Source organism: Atractosteus spatula, chromosome 8 (assembly GCF_055471065.1).
Source record: "Atractosteus spatula isolate fAtrSpa1 chromosome 8, fAtrSpa1.hap1, whole genome shotgun sequence".
NCBI lineage: Eukaryota > Metazoa > Chordata > Actinopteri > Semionotiformes > Lepisosteidae > Atractosteus > Atractosteus spatula.
The window spans coordinates 47,154,589-47,176,842 of record NC_142713.1 but is presented as its reverse complement, the minus strand read 5'-3'; the positions used below and the strand labels follow the sequence as shown (position 1 = coordinate 47,176,842).

At 40.3% G+C, this 22,254-nt stretch overlaps 2 protein-coding genes across 5 annotated transcripts in view; one reads left to right on the top strand and one right to left on the bottom strand.

Annotated features, from left to right (window-relative positions):
* ccdc3a (coiled-coil domain containing 3a) overlaps positions 1-9,441 on the bottom strand; it is a 31,679-nt gene extending 22,238 nt beyond the window's left edge. The window contains exons 1-2 of the mRNA XM_088924327.1: positions 8,458-9,441; positions 132-306 (exon numbers count right to left, since the gene is read on the bottom strand). Coding sequence (XP_088780453.1) covers positions 132-306; positions 8,458-8,831 — 549 coding nt within the window. The 5' untranslated portion in view covers positions 8,832-9,441. The remainder of the gene's footprint in view (positions 1-131; positions 307-8,457) is intronic.
* Positions 9,442-10,624: 1,183 nt separating this feature from the next.
* On the top strand, positions 10,625-22,254 carry optn (optineurin). Of its 4 annotated transcripts, none has more exons than XM_088924324.1 (15): positions 10,627-10,902; positions 11,464-11,523; positions 12,044-12,226; positions 12,939-13,141; positions 14,421-14,579; positions 14,746-14,813; positions 14,922-15,050; positions 15,969-16,134; positions 16,562-16,677; positions 17,009-17,158; positions 18,174-18,267; positions 18,749-18,889; positions 18,990-19,132; positions 19,695-19,786; positions 21,142-22,254. In XM_088924324.1, exons 3-15 carry the CDS (start codon positions 12,064-12,066, stop codon positions 21,261-21,263), a joined length of 1,746 nt encoding a protein of 581 aa, XP_088780450.1. In that variant the 5' UTR covers positions 10,627-10,902; positions 11,464-11,523; positions 12,044-12,063; the 3' UTR covers positions 21,264-22,254. The 4 variants fall into 4 exon arrangements, with proteins under 4 accessions (XP_088780451.1, XP_088780449.1, XP_088780450.1 ...); XM_088924322.1 differs by having other exon boundaries at positions 14,919-15,050; XM_088924325.1 differs by lacking the exon at positions 11,464-11,523 and having other exon boundaries at positions 10,625-10,902.

Genomic DNA, 22,254 nt, shown 5'->3' with positions numbered 1-22,254 from the left:
TATTTAATCTCTGGACTAAAAATCAAATGAGTGCAGTGGTACGTATTGTCTCATTATGACGGTGAATGTGAAGGCCGAACTGTCTGCTGAGTGAGAACCTTCAGAGTGCAGTGGGGAGTGGCGAATCCTACCCTGCTGTCCTCCTGCGTCTCCCAGTCCGCGCTGAAGGCCTGCAGTGTCTGTCCCTGGGAGCAGTTGGAGAACTGGAAAAGGCTGGAGAAGGTTCTCCTGTTCTCCTGGGTGTCCGGGAAAATGGCATCCTGAAAGTTCACTCCGTGAGGCAGGATGTTGTAGTTTTCATCCATCCTGTTCAAATGTCAAATAAAAACAAGAAGCGCGAGACTGGGGTGGTGACCAGGAGCAGTTTAATTCTGCTTCATTGCTCATTTGTGGCAGAGGCAGACCTTGAGGTAGTTCATCACAAACCAGCACCATGACAGCTAATCCATCCCAATAGAAATATACGGGCATTGCCTTCAATATACCTGGTGTCAGGAGATATTGATAAGAGACCTAAGAATAGACCACGAAGTCCAATGAATTGGTAGATTAGTTTAGAACAGATCATCTAAACTGATGATGATGAAATAAATAGTGCTGATGAAACAAACTGTATCTCAGATGTGGTATGAAAAATGTGGGCACTGATTAATTGACTTGTCAAGGCTTGTATGCTCAACTATGATTGTTCAGAGCTATGAACTTAAACTGATATAAAATTAACTGATCAGTGGGATGTGATATATAGTATTGAATTATGTGAACACCAAAATTGCAATTCTAGTAACAACCGGAGACATAAGAGATCTCAAATGATGGTGGGTTACATGAAAAAAGTTACACTAAAGCAAGACTTTTCCAGTTATTGATCACTGTACTGTATATCAATAATTTTTGTTACTATTTTTACAGGCATTATATAGTAGAAGTATAGAAGATATAGCTATTACACTCAGAACACAAAGATTTTGGACATTGTGGATTCACTGTGGGTTCTCTGCATCTACAAGCAAGTAATTTCCTTCATCCAAAAAGGCTCCAATCACTCTCAACAGTATCTAGTGCTGTCATCTATAAGGTGCACCACCACTTACAACCAGCAGAGGTCACTGTGCTCTGACTGTATCGCATCAATCACATAATGGATTTCTTTCAAACAACAGGACTGACACATTAAATTACCCTCAACTACACATTTACTCATGTCAACCAAGGGGCCTTAGTATAATAATTCCTTACATTTACATACCACTTTTCACCCAAAAGGTTGCCAAAGAGCTTTGAATATACTGTATCTACCACACACCCAGTACACAGCTGATCAAGTACATAAGGTAAACCAGACTGTGCAAGTCCTGAGTGGAACTTCAGATCTCACCTGAAGAACAGTACATCCTACAGCAGTATCACTGGTGACCATACTGGGACTTTGGTTTGGAAAGTTGGGTCTATAGTGAAGTGTGTAGCCTACTAGTCCACCAATACCACTTTCTGCAACAAGCTGGTTTTCCTTGAAGATCTCCCATCTCAGTCCTGTCCAGGCCCAGCCTTAAATTAAAAGCCTTAGAAAGCAGCAACAGTCTTGTTTCTCACCCAACTACTAACATTTGCGTAACTGAGATGTAAGACAGAAATGATGAAACCTAGCAGATACAATTAGTGTACTTTTAATCAGGTAATTTCCATATCCAAGCCATAGCAGCTCAGCAATCCAGAGTTTATCCTGCTTTCCATGGTGACAAGTGAGTGAGAGAGCCCATGAAGGAGACAACAAGAAAGGGAGAGAACTCCCCCCAGGATGGAACACAACCCCCCCCCCCGAAGCAATGCTGTTTCCCAGCTATACAGCTGAGTGGACTGGAGCAACTGGGGTCAAGTACCCAACAGGACGACAGCAGAGTCTGTTGGGCAGACTTGAATCCTCAACCCAGTGGTTATGACACCAGAGACCAGAGACTTTCCCATTATACTACACTGCCACCGGGTACCTTTAATTAGCTTACTTATTTTACATGCTGACCTCTGTTTCCTTCCTGCTTTCCTTCCATGTGCTGGTAGACCAGAGGTGGTCAAACTTGGCGCCATGATTCCATGGCTGAAAGCGCTGAACTGATGCTTGACTGCAAAATAAACCCAGGTGCGGCAGTCCACTTGGATCATTAAAGATTAGCTGGAACAATATCTTGCTCCAGCACCAGCTCCAGCACTGGTTTAGACCAAACTGCTTTAAACCGTTATAGATACAAATGTGCTGATCTCAACAAAAGGAATAAAGCCAACTTTTTTCTTCCCTCGGGTTCTTTACCAAGATCCCTGTTATATCCACCACAGAGACTGTCTTGCCAGGAAACCTGGTGTTTTTCCACAGATGGTAACAGAACTTACCTGACTTTCCTGCGGTTTCAGTGGTCTTACGGTTTGGCTAACCAAAATGATCCGCTATTGGATTTCAACGTGCTCCCAACAACACTCAATATTACATTTAGGAACTTTCAGGGACTGCTGCAAAAGGTAACCCTGCCCCAGGCTGGATCTCTCTCTGACCTGAACTTTGGGCAGTTCACCTCAGAATAAGCGTTGTCTCTATCCTGTCAAGACAGACTGTGGGGCTGAGCTTGGTGATTCAAGGAGCTGCCGTGCACAGTCCTCCATAGATTAACCTCACTGCACCACTCTACAAGCCATTTTGGTTTAAATGAATGTTTTCAAGAAGTCTGCAAGCCAAGATTTGTTCTCAGCCTCCAGCACCAAAACTAGCCACGATAGTGTTTAAAAAAAAGGAATCTGATGCCCTCGTAAAGAGGGCATTTGGTGCTTTTCTACATACCGTGCCAAATTTGGATGCTGGGGCTCCCTGATATGTCAGGGTAAGGGACCAGAAAGTCGTAGCCTACTGCGAAACAAAGTATATAGGGGAATTTGTCCCCATAGAAATTGGTTGTTGTGGTCTCAGTGAAACCAAGTCATTTGCTACTTCAGGATAGATTTTATCCACATGCTGTTCGTACCCTAAAGTTAGCGATCACACCTTGATCCATTGGTTGGATCAGCGGCGCAGTGCGGGGAGACAAGAGCTGAACTTTAATGTTGGGGAAAACGATTCATAATCCAAGTCATGTGCAACAGCACTGTCTCTACAGGAAGGAACATTTTTAATGGTAGCGTTTGCTCCGCACGATATTTTTTCATTTCCAAAACAAAATAATCTGCACACCACCCAAGCCGCTGGCTAATGCTGCCTTGAAAAACGATGCATTTTGTACGTGGAGGTCCTCAATTTGTCAACGGTGTTGATGCCAAACAACATATAGCAGAGCGACTTTTAACGTGGACCGTCTGTACATGCTTGTGAGGGCTGACATGACAAGAATAACAACAACCGACACATTAAGTTAGGCTCAGTTAGGCACAGGACGTTTTGGCCTAACCCACCTGGCTGAAGGAAGCCAAGACCAACATACAGAGTACGGAGATAACTCTGGAGAGGAGGTGGGGTACAGATATACAAATCCAAGGAGAAATGGGGAATGTGGTCTTTATAGCGTAATGAGAAGTGAAGAAGGACCTGGTTATTGTCATTCCTCCCAAATGTCGATTCAAAACACCATTTGTGGATGATATTTCTTAAAAAAACATAATTGTGGGGCAATGTTTTTTTTTTTGTTTTCAATGTTTTATTTTTTGGGTTAATGATAATAATAATCATGGCTTCAAAACATGCCTTTCAGAGTTCTGAAAATACAAATGCACAGCAAAAGGAAATCTTAAGTACCTAGCATAAAACTGAGCACATTTCATCTCGGAGAACGCTGTTTCGAAATTCTCACTCTGGGATTTGGATATGCGTGACCAAAATGAATGTGCTGCAGAATTCAGATTTAAATCACATCACCGAAAAAACATTTCCTTCAACTGCAGCATGCCCAACACGTGCAGTGCTGTTGCCTTGTGGTCTGCATACCATCATTGAGTAAGGAGGTCAGATGGGGTCGCATGGATTCTTTCACAAAACAAAACAAAACTAAGGCCCAAGATTTTGCACCAGAATAGGAAAATCCAGACTGCTACAGAAACAGAACTGGTCTGGTCTCCCTAATGCAGGTTGATTAACCAGAATTCTACCAACTAAGGCAAAACCAAAACAACTGGTGTCATGTTCTGCTTAATACCCTTATTTGGCCTCTCCCCCTAGGTTAATTAATGACATCATCACCAAGCTTTCTGGGAAATGTAGTGTTCTGAACCCGGATTACTTCTCCAAATACAAGTAAAACAGAGTACTTGTGTTGAGCATTCACTGTCCGTGACCCTGCCTCTTACAGCACCACGGTCAACGCTGATTATTTTAAAAACAAAGAGTCAGAGTCCTAGATTTCTTCTGGAAGGGGGTGTAGTTAGGAGTGTAAGCATGGTAGGTCCTATCCCCCATAATTCATAGTTTTGTAATGAGAAAACAGATCCACTGGATCAAATGTCCAGTTTTGTAGTAAAACAGATAAATGATCAGACAAACACAGGGGAGCCAACACTTTAAAAATCAACAGATTTTTTATCACGCACAGTTTCCAAGTCAGGAGTAATGTGATCACTTGACACTTTACAGAGCACAGGCTTGGTCAATGTTCTGGCTCCTGACCTTTAATCATGTACACACTTTGTTGAAGGTCAGCTATTAATTGCCTGCTTTTCCATTTCAGTTATCTAAGTCCTAAAGAACACGATTAGAAACAGTTTTATAACCATCAGGATCTATATTACTTTTACCTTCCAACTGTGAAAATTGGAACCTTTCTCTGCAGCCCATGGAAACCATCAGTGACCTGTGAACTCCTCTTGGGACTGCGACACCCGCCAGACAGAGATACTAAACAATGGCAGTAAAGCAACTTCTCAGATACAAAACATCCCTGGATTTTAGAATCAAAGAGTATTACAGTATATCCCCTGTTTTGGAATAAAATCTAGTTCTGGGAGTTTTCAGTTCCAATATGGAATATTTTCAAGTCCCTTTCTGACAAAGACTAAGACTAATTAAAACTGGTGAAATATTGCCACAGTGTTTCGATGACAGGCATAAGAACACAGAATGATATACAGTATTTGACCATTCTTACAGCAAGCAGCTGTTTCTCCAGAAAGCCAGGATTAAAAAAAAATAGCTTTTCCCCATTCCATCCACTGTGCAGACTCAACAAAGCAACAAAGGGCCTTATTTGAACATTACTCACCAGGTATAGCGGTACATTCAAGACAAGAGCCTAGTGGTAAGAAAAAAATAATTATCTTCAAAATCAAATTTCTCAAAATGATCAAATTCCTCCAGTACTTGCTGTTGAATAGATGTAAAGGTAGTGATTTATGAATACAAAATGTAGTTTATTCTTTCTATTTATTTTTATTATATAGTTTGAATTGAAATGAAGGGTAAAAAGGACAGGTGATAAGGTTATACATGTACAGTAACTGCGGAATTCAGTATTCAATACAGTGGTACCCTGAGCCCCAGAGCTCTGATGCAATACTGACACTACTCTCACCTATATATTCTTCCAAGCCATTTGGATCAGTCTTTTCCAAAGCACTTTTAAATGACTAATAAATCAAATTAAATGAGCAGGCAAGTGAAAATAAACGAGGAACAACCGCATAGCCGATACAGAACAAAATGATATGGAACAAAAAAAGGTCCTGCTCCCCCTTTTAACAGCTCCTGGAACCTTATTCTGGCCACTGCCTCAGCGTAGTGGATAATATCCAATTTTCCGAATCCCCGATTTATTGTACCTCATAAACACAGTTCCTGTACCAAAATGTTTAGGGACTGTGTGGGAATATCTGTGGCTTCACTGTTATAATTTCAGGAGCCAATAGCTTGTGAAAATTTGCATCAACCAGTTATGTAATATAAATCCTTCCTGTATGCTTCAGCAGCCCTTCATATTTAGAATACAACCTAAACCCAACACAGTTCTGAGCTTAGTGTGAATTTTATGAATGGATATTTGGGATAACTACAGGACAGGGGGCATATTGACTGTGAATTTAATGCATCTGACTTTAACTAGTGGCAGCATATTCCCAATCCTGCTTAGACATAGATAATACTTTCCTACATTATCTTCATTAAACATTAGCCTTGCTTGTAATAACAAAGACACCAAAGATTATGGAGCAGTACAGACAAAAACTGGTTAATTTGTCATTTTGTGGGAGAAACAAATATGGTGTTGCCAAAAAAGGTCACATGGATAAGAGTCATTCATATACAGTAATGTGTAAACTAGTTTCAGGATGCTATAGTATGATGCTATAGAGAAATAGAATCATTAGATTATAACAATTATGGGCAGAGCCACTAAGGATACATTCAGGCTTAGCTAGATGGTTACATCAATGTCTTTCCATCCATTTTCTAGCTGCTTCATCCAATACAAAACCATGGGGGAACTGGAGTCTGACCCCACAAGCAGCAGGTACAAGGCAGGATACGCCCTGGGTGGGACGCCAGTCCATCACAGTTCACACACAGACACAAATACACACACACTCTCAGCTAGTTTTCCCTCAACCCATTTAACCTACCAGTATGTCTTTGGACTGTGGGAGGAAACTGGAGCACCTGGAGGAAACTCATGCAAACTTGGGGAGGACATACAAACTCCATACAGATAGCACCCCAGGAATGCCACTGTGCATCTAATATAACAAATTAAAACACAATAATATAAGGAATTTGTATGAAAAGCACCACATTCCTCCGAAACCAGTCCAAACACAGAAATGGTGTTAAGCTATAAAACGTCTTAAGCAGGTTTTCAAATTTAGGAATGCGGGACTTCTGAATTGACAAGTTCCAACTGACTGAGGGGTTCGGTTTTAAAAACAAATTACAACAGAAAAAGTGTTGTAGCACTGAAACTCTTTCCCGCATTCTTCAGATTCCAGAACGAGAAGTGTTTCACATACAGAACACACAGTGGAGCTGAACCCTGACAATGCTGTGTGGAATGAAAAGTAAAGCTCAGAGCACAGAAGAGAGGTGCAGCAGTGAAGGTGACTTTAAGACACAGAAAATAGGTTTTCACTACACAGTGTAAATGCTCCTCCCACTCACTCACAGTGCAAATCCTGCCACTTCAAAATACCCAGTTGTCAGTTGTACAAATGCCTTTTTTTCCCCATCCAAGTCGCCAGCCTCCATATCTTGATGTTTCCTTCTTACTGTATGTTGTGAATTTCATGACATTCTCAAAATATCCACTTATTCGAAGACTCAAGAGATCTACCTAATTTGCTGGGGAAAAAAAACCTTTATATGGTCCAGCTGGATGAGGATAAGCAAAGAAAAAAGTTTGTAGATGGGTTCTGCATGGAACTTTCTCCTGCAGAAAATTATGTACTGTATATTTTGTCATATTTCCAGGTAAAATGTTTTTAGGTTAAAATGAAATGCATGTATATGCATGGAATTTAATTTAAAGTACAGCATGCCCTTAATTTGAACAACAGTAGATTGTCACATGTTGGTGGTGGGCCAGTAGGTGGCACTCTTCACCTGGATCAGAATTTACAAACCAATTGGCCAGCACAGTGGCACAATGGTTAGCATTGCTGCTTCGCCCAGCCCTGGAGCCCTGCGTTCATTCCCGGACCTGGGGTGCTATCTGTGTGGAGTTTGTATGTTCTCCCTGTGTTTGCATAGGTTTCCCCCAGTGCTCCAGTTTCCTCCCACAGTCCAAAGACACACTGATGGGTTAACTGGCTCCTGGGAAAGTTGGCCCAGGCGTGAGTGTGTACGTTTCTGTGTTTGTGTGTTTGTGTGTGTCCTTCCTTGTGCCTGTTGCTCACTGGGATTGGCTTCAGCTCTTCTGAGACCCTGTATTGGATAAATGACCTAGTTTGGTGACCAGGGACCCTCTGCTGTTGGAGGTTTTGCTCTTGAAAAGAGGTGTTCTACCAAGGTCCTGACTGCTGGGTTGTTAAGGATCTGAAGGCAAACTTTTATCAGAGTAAAGGTGTTTATAAGACTAAAGAACCCTGTTCGGGCTAAATTGCACTCTGAGCTTGCACAACCTGACCTGTATCAAGTTCCCACTTAGTTTAGCTGGTGAAACAATTTTTTTCTCACTTCTGCATGTGACATGCGGTGTAGAGAGACCATGACACCTGCCACCGAGGGCTACAGTAACTTTCAGCTCTGCTTCAGCTGTGTTGATCCCGTCTTGTAAGTAAAGCTCTCTGGGAACCTTTGGGGTGAAGTGTTCTTAAAATGCATTTTCATACTAATACTACTAATAATAGTGGTTTTTAATAAGGTGAAATGCATTCATTTGCAGTATTCCTAGTGTGAGAAACCCATTAATTAAGTGCTTTATAATAATTCACACGGTTTACCTTGACTGCTCAACATTTCAATTCGAACTAATCATTCTGATTGGACCAAACCGTCGCACTCACCTCAGGAAGAAGATGTAGGAGTAATTCTGGACGACAGTGTGGGACTGGCAGGAAAAGTAACCCAGGCCCGTGAGATTGAGCCTCGACCCAGCAGGTACTTCCAACATGCTGCCCCAGGCTTGGTCACAGAGCAGCTCTATCTCCGCTGAGTAGAACAGTCCCCCTTCCGTGCCCTCGTACTGATAAGGCAGGTAATTATACATGCTGTACGCTTCCTGATGGATCGCCAGCACCTTGGCGTAGACTATGATTTCTACGAGCTCCGCTCTGCATCCCTCGCTAAGTGGTCTCCAATCCGAGGGCAGCTGACATCCCGAACTGAACTTTATTTCGCATGCTAGAAAGCCCATTGATATTAAAAACACCACGAGCATCTTGCAGTTGAACTCAGTCTTGTTACCTCAGAAGAAAGGACGGTTCTCTCAAAGAGCGAGGTTTGATTTCCGATGTGGACGCTATAGCAATCAAATATAATTGGGGTAGGGAGAAAAAATATTGAATGACCTGTGCAATACGTGAAAAACTCTTTCAACTTACGTGAATTGGGCCAGTTTGTTTAAAAAAATACTCCAGTTCGGATTGCGTTGCAGACATCTGAAATTTCCTGAAATTAATTTCAGTTTGCTACTCACTTCGTTTTTTCCAAGTCCCACCCTTCATTTATTGCTCACCCGTGTCAATCAGTCCGAAATCTTTACATTTTCCAGACTTAAATTTAAACGCAACCAAAGAAACGTTTTGTTAAGCAAATGTTTGGTCTTAGAATTCTGCTTTACTTGGATGAAAAGTTATAAACCAGCAAAATCCCCGAGGATTCAGCAACACACAGCCTGTTATTTGCTCACTGTTGTTAAATAAGCAACGCTGAAGACCGTTTTGCAGTCCCGTCCCTTGTCAGAACTTGTCGATCGGTGCGCAGCTTTGGAGACGAAGGCTTCTGTCTGGGAGATGCGCACGGTCGCATTGAGACATTCCTAAGCCCATTTCCAAGTTTTCAGAGAGACGAAACCGGCAAGGTTGTTTTAGAAAAGCCAATGAGAGGGAACCTTAAATTTGGGCCAGCCAATAGCCGCATCCTGTTAGAGGTTCATCTGTCCTTCAAGAAATCGAAATGACTTTTAGATTACATAATTGCAGATAACACATCTCCTATTATCAAATAATAAAACAGATTGACAGAAACTTTTAAAAGCTCAGTGTTTCTCTTATATGATGACACAGGGAGGAAAAAAGTTTTGCTATATTTAATTTTGAAGTTGTATGTCATACTGTGATAGAAAAACATTCCACCTTGCCAGACATCATAACTGTTTCGTCATTTTTGTAGAAAGGAGACGTTAATGTGTTTTACATAAGTGAAATAATAATAATTATCCGTACAATGGATGTAATCTGTCATGCGTCTGAGTCACCACAATAAGAGTTATATCTCTTGAGGAGCCTTAATGTTCTCATACACTGCAGCAGCACTCAAAGAGAATTCTTGAATGGATTTGGACGGCAAATTACATTCACTCCCTGTGGTACATTATTGGCCAACACTGAAATTCCCATCGCGTTCATTCATTTTGATGGGAAATGAACCTGTTAATTACTCATTGCTAATTGGAAAGAGACTGAACCTCACAGTCTCTTTGTCTTGTTGAATAGCTCTAGTTCAACGCGATGTCCTACGAAAACAAAGAAGTCTTTGATCATCTCGGGGATCCGCAAGCATCCAGCAACCAAGGCCTTTTCAGCATGCCGACTACCGCAGGCGAACGTCCCCTGGTTGATTTTGTGGTGCAACAGTGCCACCTGCTGGCGTGGACTGCCCCTTGCAATACAATAATGTGTTGGCTGTACAACACGGCATTGAAAATTTCCAAATACCAATATGTTTAGGCCTCTAGCCTGCATCTTGTATTGTACATGAGATATAAGTATATCTGTAAATGTATTGCATATTCTCAATACAAGAACATAAAATCACCGCAACGTACAATTCTACAGCTGTCAGCGTCGACAGCTGTTAAAAACCCAGTAATATATATATAGTGAGTCATTTACTGTACATGCGCCGAGGAACATCCCGTATGAAACCAAGGGGTAATGCTTCAAGGGTTAATCGTGGGCTCGGACAGGAGGGGAAGTCCCTGGACGTAACGCGGCGCGCTCGGGGGTTTTCAGGCACTGACGTCACCGCGGCTGTCAGCTGAGCGAGGAGGAGTTCTGCCCGGGCCAGCGCTCTGCCCGTGAAGAGCAGGAAGCGCACAGCTGTGTTTGCAGCACGGGGAAGTAAAACTTGTATGTCACCATCCTACTTATTTTCGAGCGTGTGCGGTTTTTTAAAGTACACCTTTTCCAGCGATACAGAAGCGTTTTTTGAAAACTCTGCGTCATTACCGAGTACCTTTTCAAACACCCAGAATGCACTGGAGAGCAATTAAGTAGCGACGTTGTGGTGTGAGTACCTAAGATTTTTATTAAATGTCCACTGTTTGTTTGTTTTTATTATTATCATGCTCCTATTAATACATTTCATGCCTATATACAGGCCACAAATCTGTTTCATGTATGTTGTTGTTTACGACGTTTCGCTAACTAATGAAAGTGAAAGTTGAAAGTCAACAAAGCAGGACTAGGTAAAGTAATTAACAGACTCATTTCGTATTTATATTAGTCTTGGGTGTTAATATGATATATTATTAATAACGGCTTCAGTAGTACTCGTGTGGTTTAGTAGGTCTAGTAGGTAAATATATTGTCTTTTTCATATGAAGTGGCGCAATTTGTGATTCGTAGTTTTAGCTGCCTGCCATTTGTCATGAACGACACAGAATCAACAGATGTTTTTTTAAAACAGCAATAATGTAAGGCCCTCATTAAAGAGTGTATGTTATTGACGCATACCGTATAATAAGGCATTCGCAACACTGCTGTGTTCATGGAAGGAAAAGAGGTTTCTCTTGCTTGAATATAGACGATGTACTGTATATGCAGATTCGGTTATCTTTTTATAATCAGGTTTTACTGCTGAGCCTCGTCTGACCTGCGAATTCAAAGGCCTTCCCGACTACAGCATTGGTAAGGGAATGTGAAGTGCAGGAAGAAAATAAAAGTTTATTTGTTGTTGTTGTTGTTGTTTAAGCCCTTTCTCATTACATAGAATTGCAGCAATCCTTAGCTGTGTTATAACAATTTGATACGTAGCTCAATTTCAGAGCATTTGTGTGAGGTTAACTAACACTAGTTTACAGCAGGGTTACATATGAGAGTTGGCCCATGTAGCCTGTTTGGTAGTTAGCTGCTAATTGATCCAAGGCTCTCATTCAGCCATTTCTTTAATGAAGCCTAAGTATTGGCTTCAGCCATATGGCAAGGTACTGTACTTGTTCTGTTCTTCCACAACTGTTTAGGTAAAGAAGTGCCTCCTGTTCCTGTTTTTAAATGCACATCCACACACAGTAAACCTGTGTCCTCCGATTTGTGTTTCACTGTTCATTTTGGTGAAATCTACAGGGTTGACTTTGTCAGTTGCCTTTGAGGCCCCTCTGTCTGTTCGAGACTTTTTCGCTGTTGACTACACTCTGCCTTCTTCGCTCAGAATCGTGGACCAGCACAGCAATGGCTTCCAGCGCTCCGATGGTAAATGGGGAAGATCCGCAGGGTCCGGAGAGATCTCGCCAAGGGCAGGCAAATGGGGCTCAAGCCACCCCCCACGTCGGCACCCCGGAGGAGACCCTGCAGCAGATGAACATCCTCATCAAAGAGAACAGTGAGCTGAAAGGCAAGGAACGCTGGGTTTTCTTGAGTGCTGGTGTTTCCTGGGAAGTAAGAATGTAGTTTTTGTAGTTTGTGGTATGTAAGAAGGTCTTTACTTGAACAGATGGAACTCCGTACAATTTCATAAATAGTGCCGGGTGGCACAGGGGCGCAGCGGTTAGCATTGCTGTCTCACAGCTCTGGGGCCCTGTGTTCAATTGCTGGTGTGCTGTCTGCATGGAGCCGGTATGATTCTCCCGTGTTCATGTGGGTTTTATCCGAGAGCTCCAGTTTCCTCCCCCAGTCCAAAGACATACTGGTAGCTTAACTGGCTTCAGGGAAAATTGCAAAGGAACAAGTGTTAGGTTTATTCCATACTGAAAAGAGAAGAAAAGAAACACAACGTTTCGGCTGTGGAGCCTTCTTCGAGTGTTGACACCCAGCTGAAATGTTGCATTTCTTTTGGAATAAACCTTTACTTCTGTTGGAATAAACCTTGACTTGTTACTTTGCAGCCTCCAAATGCTGACGCAGCTGCCTACTTGAGCTACTTCTGGGAAAGTTGGCCTAGTGTGAGTGTGTCTGTGTGCGCCCTGCAATGGGCTGGTGTCCCATCCAGGATGAATCCTGCCTTGCTCTTGTTGCTTGCTGAGCTCCCCCATGACCCTGTATTGGATAAGCCGTTGAGAAGATGGATGGATGGATAAATAAATAGTGTTTTTTCTTATGTGCTGCAGAAGCTCTGAAACAAACTAATACGTCTATGAAAGAGCGTTTTGAGGGCCTTGCTGCATGGAAGGAAAAGCAGAAGGAGGAGCGTGAGTTTCTGGAGAAGAAGTTTCTGGAGGCGAAGAATCGTGTGACTGCCCTTACCAAGCGCAATGAAGAGCTCAAGAAAAGATTACAGCAGCTGGAAGGGAATGAAGAAGGGATTTGTCAGGTAAGAAATAGTTAAGCTACAGAGATCTAGAGAAGATAACATCTGAGACCAGATATGGGACACTTTAACCAACAGGGATTTGCATACAAACAAATTATACACATTTGCAGTTGGGTGAGTTAAGTCAAGAATGTATTTTGAGCACAGTTTCCAACAGTAGTGTGTAGGCTCTGGGATTGTGTTATCCTTTTAGTAAAAGGAGAGACAGTGGATTATTGTGTCTTGTCTGCTTTGATCAGCTCAACTAATAGATTCCCAAACCCCCCGTGTACAGCTTCTGAGAGTTCATGTTAGTTTCATACTTAAAGGAATGTGTTCATTTTAAACCTTCATGGAAAGGAATATAAATATTCTGGTATATTTTCTGTAACATGAAAGGAATGTTTAATCTCTATAAGTTCTCTTCCCCTTTTGTCCCCAGCTATTGTGTTCAGAACAAGCAGACCAGTGTAACCATAGGTTAGGTTAAGATGGTAAAAGTTTAAATCAGAACTTTACTTTTAAACTATGTATTAGACTGTACAAAAGCAGGATATGGACATGTAAAAACAAATTAAACCAATAATAATAATAAACTTTTCTGTTTTTAATGTTGAATGACAACAACATCCCAAAAAAAACACAAGAAATACACTCTGAAAATAGAGAATGAGAGGAGACAGTAGATGGGATATTGAATACGGTAGGAGCTTAGGGGTAAATAACAGAACCAGTTAAGTAAAGACCCTTCTAAAGAAAAAGGTTTTGAATCTAGCAAATAATATACTTTGCGCTTTAAAACAACAAAGTTGCTATGCTTTATACAGTATGGGTGGTAGTGTTGACAGAGTCACATGTTTTCTTCCTTTTTTATTTTAAAGGAGATGCCATCATCTACCATGCCATCAGAGGTGGCCAATAAGGCAGTAAATATGCTGCAGTGCTTGGAGGACTTTTTATGCTCTTCTGTTATCTGAACATTGTGCCACATAAAGAATGAAATTAATTTGGATTGAAGAGAAAGCATGGCATTTCTGTCTGGGTCATTATGTTTTTATTACCACATATAATAAAAAACAAAGAAACCAGGGCTTCAGACTTCAATATTTCAGTTATTCAAGGACCAAAGATGCAAAACCCCTGAAAAACTGAGTATGTCCTCAGTCTGTATCTGTGACAGTGACGGGGGCTTGGGGGAAATCTTACATTTCGAGCTGTGCGGAACCTTGTCGGCAGTCTACCACAGTCAGCTGGTAGCTCCCCCAGTGTAACTGCAGTCTTGTTTTCCTGTGTGGTGTAGAGTGAGATGGGGGGCCAGAGCTCGGAGGTGGAAGCGCTGAAGGTCATGATTGCTCGGCTTCAGGCAGAGAAGAGCGACCTGCTGGCCATGAACTCGGAGCTTCAGCTGAAACTGGGGCGAGGGCTCCCTGATGATGCCTTCATTGAGATCAGAATTGCAGTAAGTTACCTGTACCGTGAATAAACGTCAGAATGTTTAGTGACCGTGTATGCCGATTGCTTTTAAAACGCACCATTAACACTGAATTCCAGTTCAGGCCTTTTCCATCTTGTAATTTTGGTTAGTCTGGGTCAGGAAAATAATGAATGCATTCATTTTATTTTAGAAGGAAGGAGACCTGAAACTAACTAAGGATTTGCCAAGCAGTGAAAAAGACCCATCTGCTGCATATATGTAAGTATTGGTATCTATTGTTGTGCCCCTTCTATGAACCACAAAAAAAATGAATGTATGTTGAGCCAAATCTATAACTTCGGCACTGACGTTTTTCTTCATAAGCAGCAAGTCTGATGAAACAAATGCACGAATGGAGCCTGAAGAGTTGACTGTCAGCCAGTTGCTTCAGTCCTTGCGACACGAGTCTCAGAAGGTGGAGAAGCTGGAGCTTGAGCTCCAAGCTTACAGAGAAAGGTACAGTACGCACTCATCCCACACTACCTACGATTACTCGCTAAAATGAGCAATGCATACTTTCATACAGTACAGTATGCTGTATATACCTATACATAAATATACGTACCTATTCTTTGTTAGATGAGTGAAGGTCTCCCACTAATACAAGCTCCAAGTATGTCCCTCATTCTGTTACTGTTGTATTAACTATCTCATCATGAATTGAAAGAGTAATAGACTAGTTGTGTTGTAGAACAATATTTTGAATGCATCATTTATAAAAATAATATTGAAACACACATTTGAACATTTTGCACAATTATATACAATATAAATGCATTGTATTGATATCACCAGACAGCTTGGTGCTCTCTTTTACAGTTTTGGGTTTTATTCTGTTTTTGATTGCACAAAGTTTATTAACCATCATAGTAACAAAACTGATTTCTGTAAGAGATTTTGATCACTGAAATGTAGGTATTTTTTAATAAAATTGTTATAAAACATAAAAAGGTGGTAAATTCTACTTTTATAAAAGTGGCTATAACATACTGTACATCAGAAAAGATCCTAAACTCAGTTAGTTTATGTTCAGTTACGATTACTTAGAACATATCAGAGACTTGTCCATATAGGATATCACCTATGAGCTGCTCTTATAGCAAGAGAGTACAAAATCGGGTTGTATTTGAACAAAGATTAAGCTGTTGCTGCTTTATTACGTGCTGTGTTCTTAAAGAATACACTGTGATAGTATTTTACAACATAATATGGGTTCCTCTGTTTTTAAAAGTATGACCTGCTGGGTATTGTTTAATATGTTATTTATTGCTCTGCAAATAACTGCAACCACAAGCCAATTTCTAAAACACTGACTGGGCACCTTTGTTTTGTTTTGATTGATGCACTAAAGGTCAGTTTCATTTTTTTCACCAGGATATCAGTATTGGAGAAAAAGGCACAAATGGTTGTAGAGAGTGCAACTCAGACATCACTGATAGTTGAAGGGAATATTCCTTCTGAGCCAGTGGGGATTGAAAGCACATCTAAATGTGAAGCTGATATCAAAGTTCAACAGAGTGTGTCAGCTATGCATGATACGGTAAGAACAGATATTTATTACATCATGTCTTCTGATGATTTAAAAATGTGTAGTGTATTTCTTCTATGCTTTTTGAGCTGATATTGAAATTTGAAATGCTCACCTGCTCATTGCTGAAAACCACCTGAGTGAGGATAAATAGCTCCTATTTAGATCACAACTGTCCTACAAAAGACAAAACCAGCTGCTGCAGAACTCCTGACTTTATAAGCATTGTGCCAAGTATGCTTCATTCAAGCCCCAGTAGTTGTGTCCGTGCAAAGCAATTTTCCATGTCTAACTTTGGAGATACCACTTTGCTCTTCTTTTGGAATCCCGGCAATTATCAGCATCTCGCTAGGTGTGGCATCCTGGATTTGCTTTGAAAACGAAAGAGCCTGAGCCTTTTGTGTGCCTTAAACCTCTGGGGGGTTTATGTTCTTTTCAGTCTACAACCGAGGTGGAGAATTTGAAGTCCCAGATGAAGTCCCTGTTTAAAGAACTGCAGCAGGCCCAGTCCAAACTGGATGATGCTGAAGACATGAAGAGAAACCTACACGACAAGTGAGAATGAGCTGGAGGATCGGCTTTAGCAGTAGTGTCATGTGTTTGTAAATCTGACTAACAGAGAGCATCAAAAACCACTTTGATACTATTGTCTGTGATCATGATATAGAAATAGAAAATGCACACATTTTCTCGGCTGGTGCTCTAAAACCTTAATATTTCCGAAAGGTAAATACGATTAATTCTAGGGAGCTGTGATGATTTGCTTAGGATATTTTTTGAGTATGTAAATGTTTTGATTTATTACTTTGGCTGGTGGAGCTGTTTGTAGAGAGCTCTTCCATTCCAGCTTGATCTCCTGCATCTCCACTTCATACGTGTTTTCCAGATGTCGTGAAATGGAGCAGGATCTTTCTACTCTCCGCGCGCAGTTGGTGGACAAGCAGAAAGTTCAGAATGAGAACGACAAGCTGAAACTTCAGCTGGAAAGCATGCAGTCTGTTGGTAAAATGGAACAGAGGAAGATGGAGGAGGAAAAGTAAGTGGCCCCTTTAAATTTAAACTCACATTCCATGGGCTTTATTATAGTGCATCCTCTCCTATTGGGGAAAAAATAAATATCCTAATAGTTGTATAAATAACACTGTGTTTGAAAAGGTGTTCAGCTGTGTAGATCACATTGTGCTACAAGGGAGGCTTAATTGATTTAAACTTTATCAACTCAGTTAAGCCTTTTCAGTCTTTGGCCCATTGCTCTAATGTTTCTTCAGTTTTAAGAAGAGCTTTAGTAAATCTGTCTTGTAGCTGTTCCTGATACATAATATTAATATAGGTTTCTTTGTACATTTAGCATTTATTCCTAGAGAAATCATCAGAGAATCCTCAAAGGATTCAGTTTGCAAGAGTATCAAAAAGTTTTTTTTTCTTTTCAGTCAAATGCTTCTAAGGTTGTCCTGTATACATAGTGGAAGGGAAGTTCATTAAGTTAAGGGTTACCAGTCCTGGTCCTGAAAGGACCACATACTGCACCTGCTTCTTTTTATTCCAGCCAATCTCTGAGTTACACAATTAAAATCTTAATTGACTTCCTAATATAATTAATTTCTTGTGTGACTGTTTTCTGCCCTTGCAGTTGTTGAAGGATGCCTATTAGCTATTGCATTTCTTCAGTAAAACAATATCCCACACTTCTGAGTAGAATAATTTGACAGTATGCCAATCAAGAGATTTTTTTTCCGCACCATTAAGGTATGAGTCAGGTAATTAAGCTCCTCTGATATGAACAGTAGCAGGTGTGTGAGTGTCCAGGACCAGAATTGGGATCCCCTGCACTAAAAAGACAGGAAAGAGCGTTTCTTTTAAAGAGCGGCCTTTTTTATTTGTGACATCTGCACCCAAGTATCACGGCAGTAAAAAACACTGGTATTTTAAATGCAGAACATCTGTACATTATTAAGTGAAATGTATATTGATGTAACTAATAAAATGTTTTTTTTTTCAAAATGGCTATTCATTTAAAATGTTCCCCTGACCCTAACCCTGTTCTCAAACAGGAGAAAAATGACTCAGCTGAAGGATGCCTACACAAAGCTCTTTGAAGATTATAATGAGATCAAGAAAACAGCAGATGGAAACAAGAGGACAGAGGTGACAAGACCACATTGATTTCTCCTGTTACTGAAGGCAAACCAGTGATATCATTTGGTTAAAGGCTAGGGTCAAAAGAGACTTTTTTTTCCCCATGAGTAGACAAAAAGAAAGGTGTATTTCACCTTGATTTCTGTTAACCTTTGCTTCCACTGTTAGAACAGTTAACGTTCTTTTCATTTGACCTAAGAGTTACAGTTCTGGGGAGGAATATAAAGAACCCTCAAACATCACGCAATGATTAGTATGTAACATATTCTAAACAATGAAACGTGAAATGTGTCTTTGATTTTCTTTGTTACTTCATTTTCACTTATGCTTTAGTCTTTTGGCTCACTTGTCATAAGTTGTTAAATCAAATCTCTTTTGATTTAAGGCTGTTTTCTTAATACTTCAAAAACTGGAAGTTTTCTGCCGAACTTTGGATAATCACCGTTTTAACTTTTTTATCTGTCTGTCTGTGCAATGTCTCCTCCCAAAGGATGACGTGATCGAGCTGAACAAGAAACTCGCAGTGGCGGAGCAGGCTTTGGCTGCGAAGCAGCTGCAGATCGACGAAATGAAGCAGGACATTTTTAAAAAGGAACAGGAGCTGGAGACCATTTCTGTGTTCAAAGCACAGGTAATGAACGGCTCATACAAACAAGCTCTGAGACTTGAGAAGAGCTGGCCGAGTCTTCTCATTTCCGGTGGCTAGTGCAGACGTTGTGCTGTCTCTGCAGGCCGAGGTGTACTCTTCTGATTTCTATGCTGAAAGAGCAGCGAGAGAAAAGATCCATGAGGAGAAGGAACGGCTGGCAGCACAATTAGAGTTTGTGAAGAAGCAAAACAGCCAGCTCCAAGAGGAGATGGAGTCTTTGGGAAGGTAACTCGCATCCAGGGTTTCTGTTTAAGTGCGTAAGTTGCTTAACTACTTTTAAGCAACCTTCCAAGGAGCCTCACCTTTGAACATGCCTCAGAAATGCTGAAGGTCATGTCAAGCAAGTATAAAATTGCCAGTGAAGACCTCAGAGTGGGGAAAAATCTCACAGCTTTTAGAACTGGAGTGCAGTACCCATGTTCAATGAAACCTTGTGTTTATCTGATAACTCCTGAAAAGGCAGTAAACAAGCCATAAACAGAAGGATGTATTACCATTGTTTTTTCTTCAGCGTTTCAAAGATCGAAGATACTTGTTTCTAGCTGTCAAAAACAACAGGCATTCATCTCCTCAGGCATTCATTTGAAAGTGTGTTCTAGAGTATTTTTTATGAAATTGCAGCTGATTAAAATGCTTCTTGGTGTTGGGTTTTCTATAATTTTTATTGTGATTATGTTTTAATGAAGTGTTTGTATGGAACAGTTAAGTGCAGATTATCGAACAGAATGCTAATGTTTGAGGTGTGTGTTGCGTATGGCACACATTAATGTGCACAATTGCATTACAGACAGTCTCTGAATGAAATGCAGCGTCGCCACGTGCCCAGGGGCATGAACCCTCATGGAAATCCTCCACAGCAGAACGCACCAGGAGCAAGAGGCAAGTGCAGCAGTTCCTCGTCATGCAGCGTTTTTGTTTTTTTGGTCTACCAAAGTAACAAGGTCTTATCAATGACAAGCTGTCATTCAACCTTCTTTCATATTTACAGTACATGCTGGTGAATTTTTAAACGTGATCTCAGAAAGTTCTGAAGTTGAGTATTATTTATACCACTGTACGTCGCTTCTTTATGGAGTAGTAATAATACTAATGTACCAAAATATATATTATTGAGTGTGTTGACTGTTTTTTCTGAATCCCAGAACTTAACCCCACTCTTTTACACTGATCCTTAATAGGGGAAATTGATTCACGATCCACTGATCCACAGTCCAGTGCACTTCCCAAGAACACCCCCCCCAAAATATACTGGGGTATGACTTTAAATGAATAAAAGCATAAATGCCTTTTCATTTAATTACTGTTGATGAAGTGCAGAAAAAGACCCATATTAAATGATTATTTGATCATTCATATTGTGTCTTCCAGTCGTTGGTTAACTTTTCTAACTAAATAACCACTATGAACATTTATGTTGAATAATTATGTTTTAAAAAAAAATAAGTGAAAGAAATTGCTTTTCCCTGAAAAGCAGAAAGGAAGTTCTTTATGCAGGCCCATGATTTCAGGTTTAATTTGATCTAGTACTAATCAAAAACAATTACCGAAACAGTCATTAATATTCAAAATGGATTTTATATGAAGTAGCAGTTTTCCGTAGATCTCAGAACTGGAGTATCCTGATAAATAATACACGGGAAAAGTGGTGCACTCATCAGAGTGGCACATATTTTAGCTCTTAGTAAACCCACCCGGAATTATAGATGAATTTTCAGGAATCTCTGAAAAAGGTCACTACAAGCTTCTTCCTGCGAGTTTTATTTTGTCCAGTGAAGCTATGGATAATAGCTGCTTAGGCAGTTTCCCACCCTTTACACTTTAAGTTTTATTTATTTTTAGATTTTCTGTTTTTCAGGAAGCTGTAAGTTACTGAATAAAAAGATGCAATATCCAGGGAGCAATGACAGAAATGATAATTATCACCATGGATGGATGGATGTTCGCCCGTTATGCCTTCCAGCACTTCAGGGGAGAAACATCCTGTTGCTGTTACTGTTAACATTTGGTTTTTACAGGACAGAGTTGTGCCCAACCTCCAACATGGAGAACCTGGCTCCCGACGTGGGACACGAACCCACTACCCTGAGCTTATAAGTCTCATGATCTTCCAACAGAGCTAGCCGGGACGCTAATTATAACCATATTGCCATTAATTAAACCTAAAGTGTTATGCTTAAATGGATGTTGTGAGCAGGGGTCCTCTGTAATGCCTGTCCTCTCTGTTCCCTGGGCAGGTGCAGATAATAGAGACTGGCAGCAGCAGGTGAATATCCCGGAGCATGCTTGTCCAAAATGCAATGAAATCCTGCCAGACCTCGACAGTCTCCAGATCCACATCATGGACTGCATCATATAAGCGTGTTGCAAAGAACAATTGCTTGCTATGTAACTGCTCTGCACCTCCCTATTTGAATGCATATGTCTCATTAAATACAGTATGTATACCTCATATGAGCACACCACCTAAAAGAATCTGTATCTGCAGTGCATCTTCGGGTTATGCAAAGTTTGCTGTTGATTAGAAGAGCGAAATATGCAACTACAAAGACTTCAGTTTGAGCATATGCTTTATTAATAGCCCTTACTGCAACATAAGAAGTTATAAATGGGGTGTAATGTGCTGTAATAATGTGAAGTATAATAGTAAGGAAATTATTTACCTATAAAATATGAATAACGCAACTGAATACAACATTGAAGAATCATTACTGTTGTCTTGCTGGAAAAAAGTTGTTCAAGCAAGCTATTCTTAGCAAAATTAGGTCTGTGTAAGGGTACCAATTAAACCATTTTCATTTGTAAAACACTCTAATCAAAGGTATAGTTAAAGGAAAGAGCAGGCACTTTTTGATAAATTACTCTCTCAGCACCTTGCCACTAAATAAAATGATTGAGCTCTGAATTAAAAACTTACTTTTATTGTAAGTTTTACTTTTATTTGTTGTTCTTTCATGAGCTTGGGTTTCTTTGAAGAAATACTGTACAAATAAATTATTTAAAATGTTACAAGATTGGTAAAAGATCAAAGCACTGGAAGTAAAGTTTTGCGGAAATTTCTTCTAAATCTAATGTGACCCAATAATAAAATTTAATAAAATTATAAAATATAAAATTGTTTAAATTATTACAGTATTTAAACTGTACTGGAATTATATTATTCAGATTTAAGAGGCTATTTTATTGTAAAAATGTTTAAGGTGTTCTAATTGGGGGGCAATACAATGGGTTATATTGTGTTTGCAATATTATGCAATGGTGAATCCTCTAATATACACTTTCCCTTTAAATTGGCTTAAAAACTTGAATTCATCAAAAATAAATGCAGCAAATAAATGGATTGAAATAAA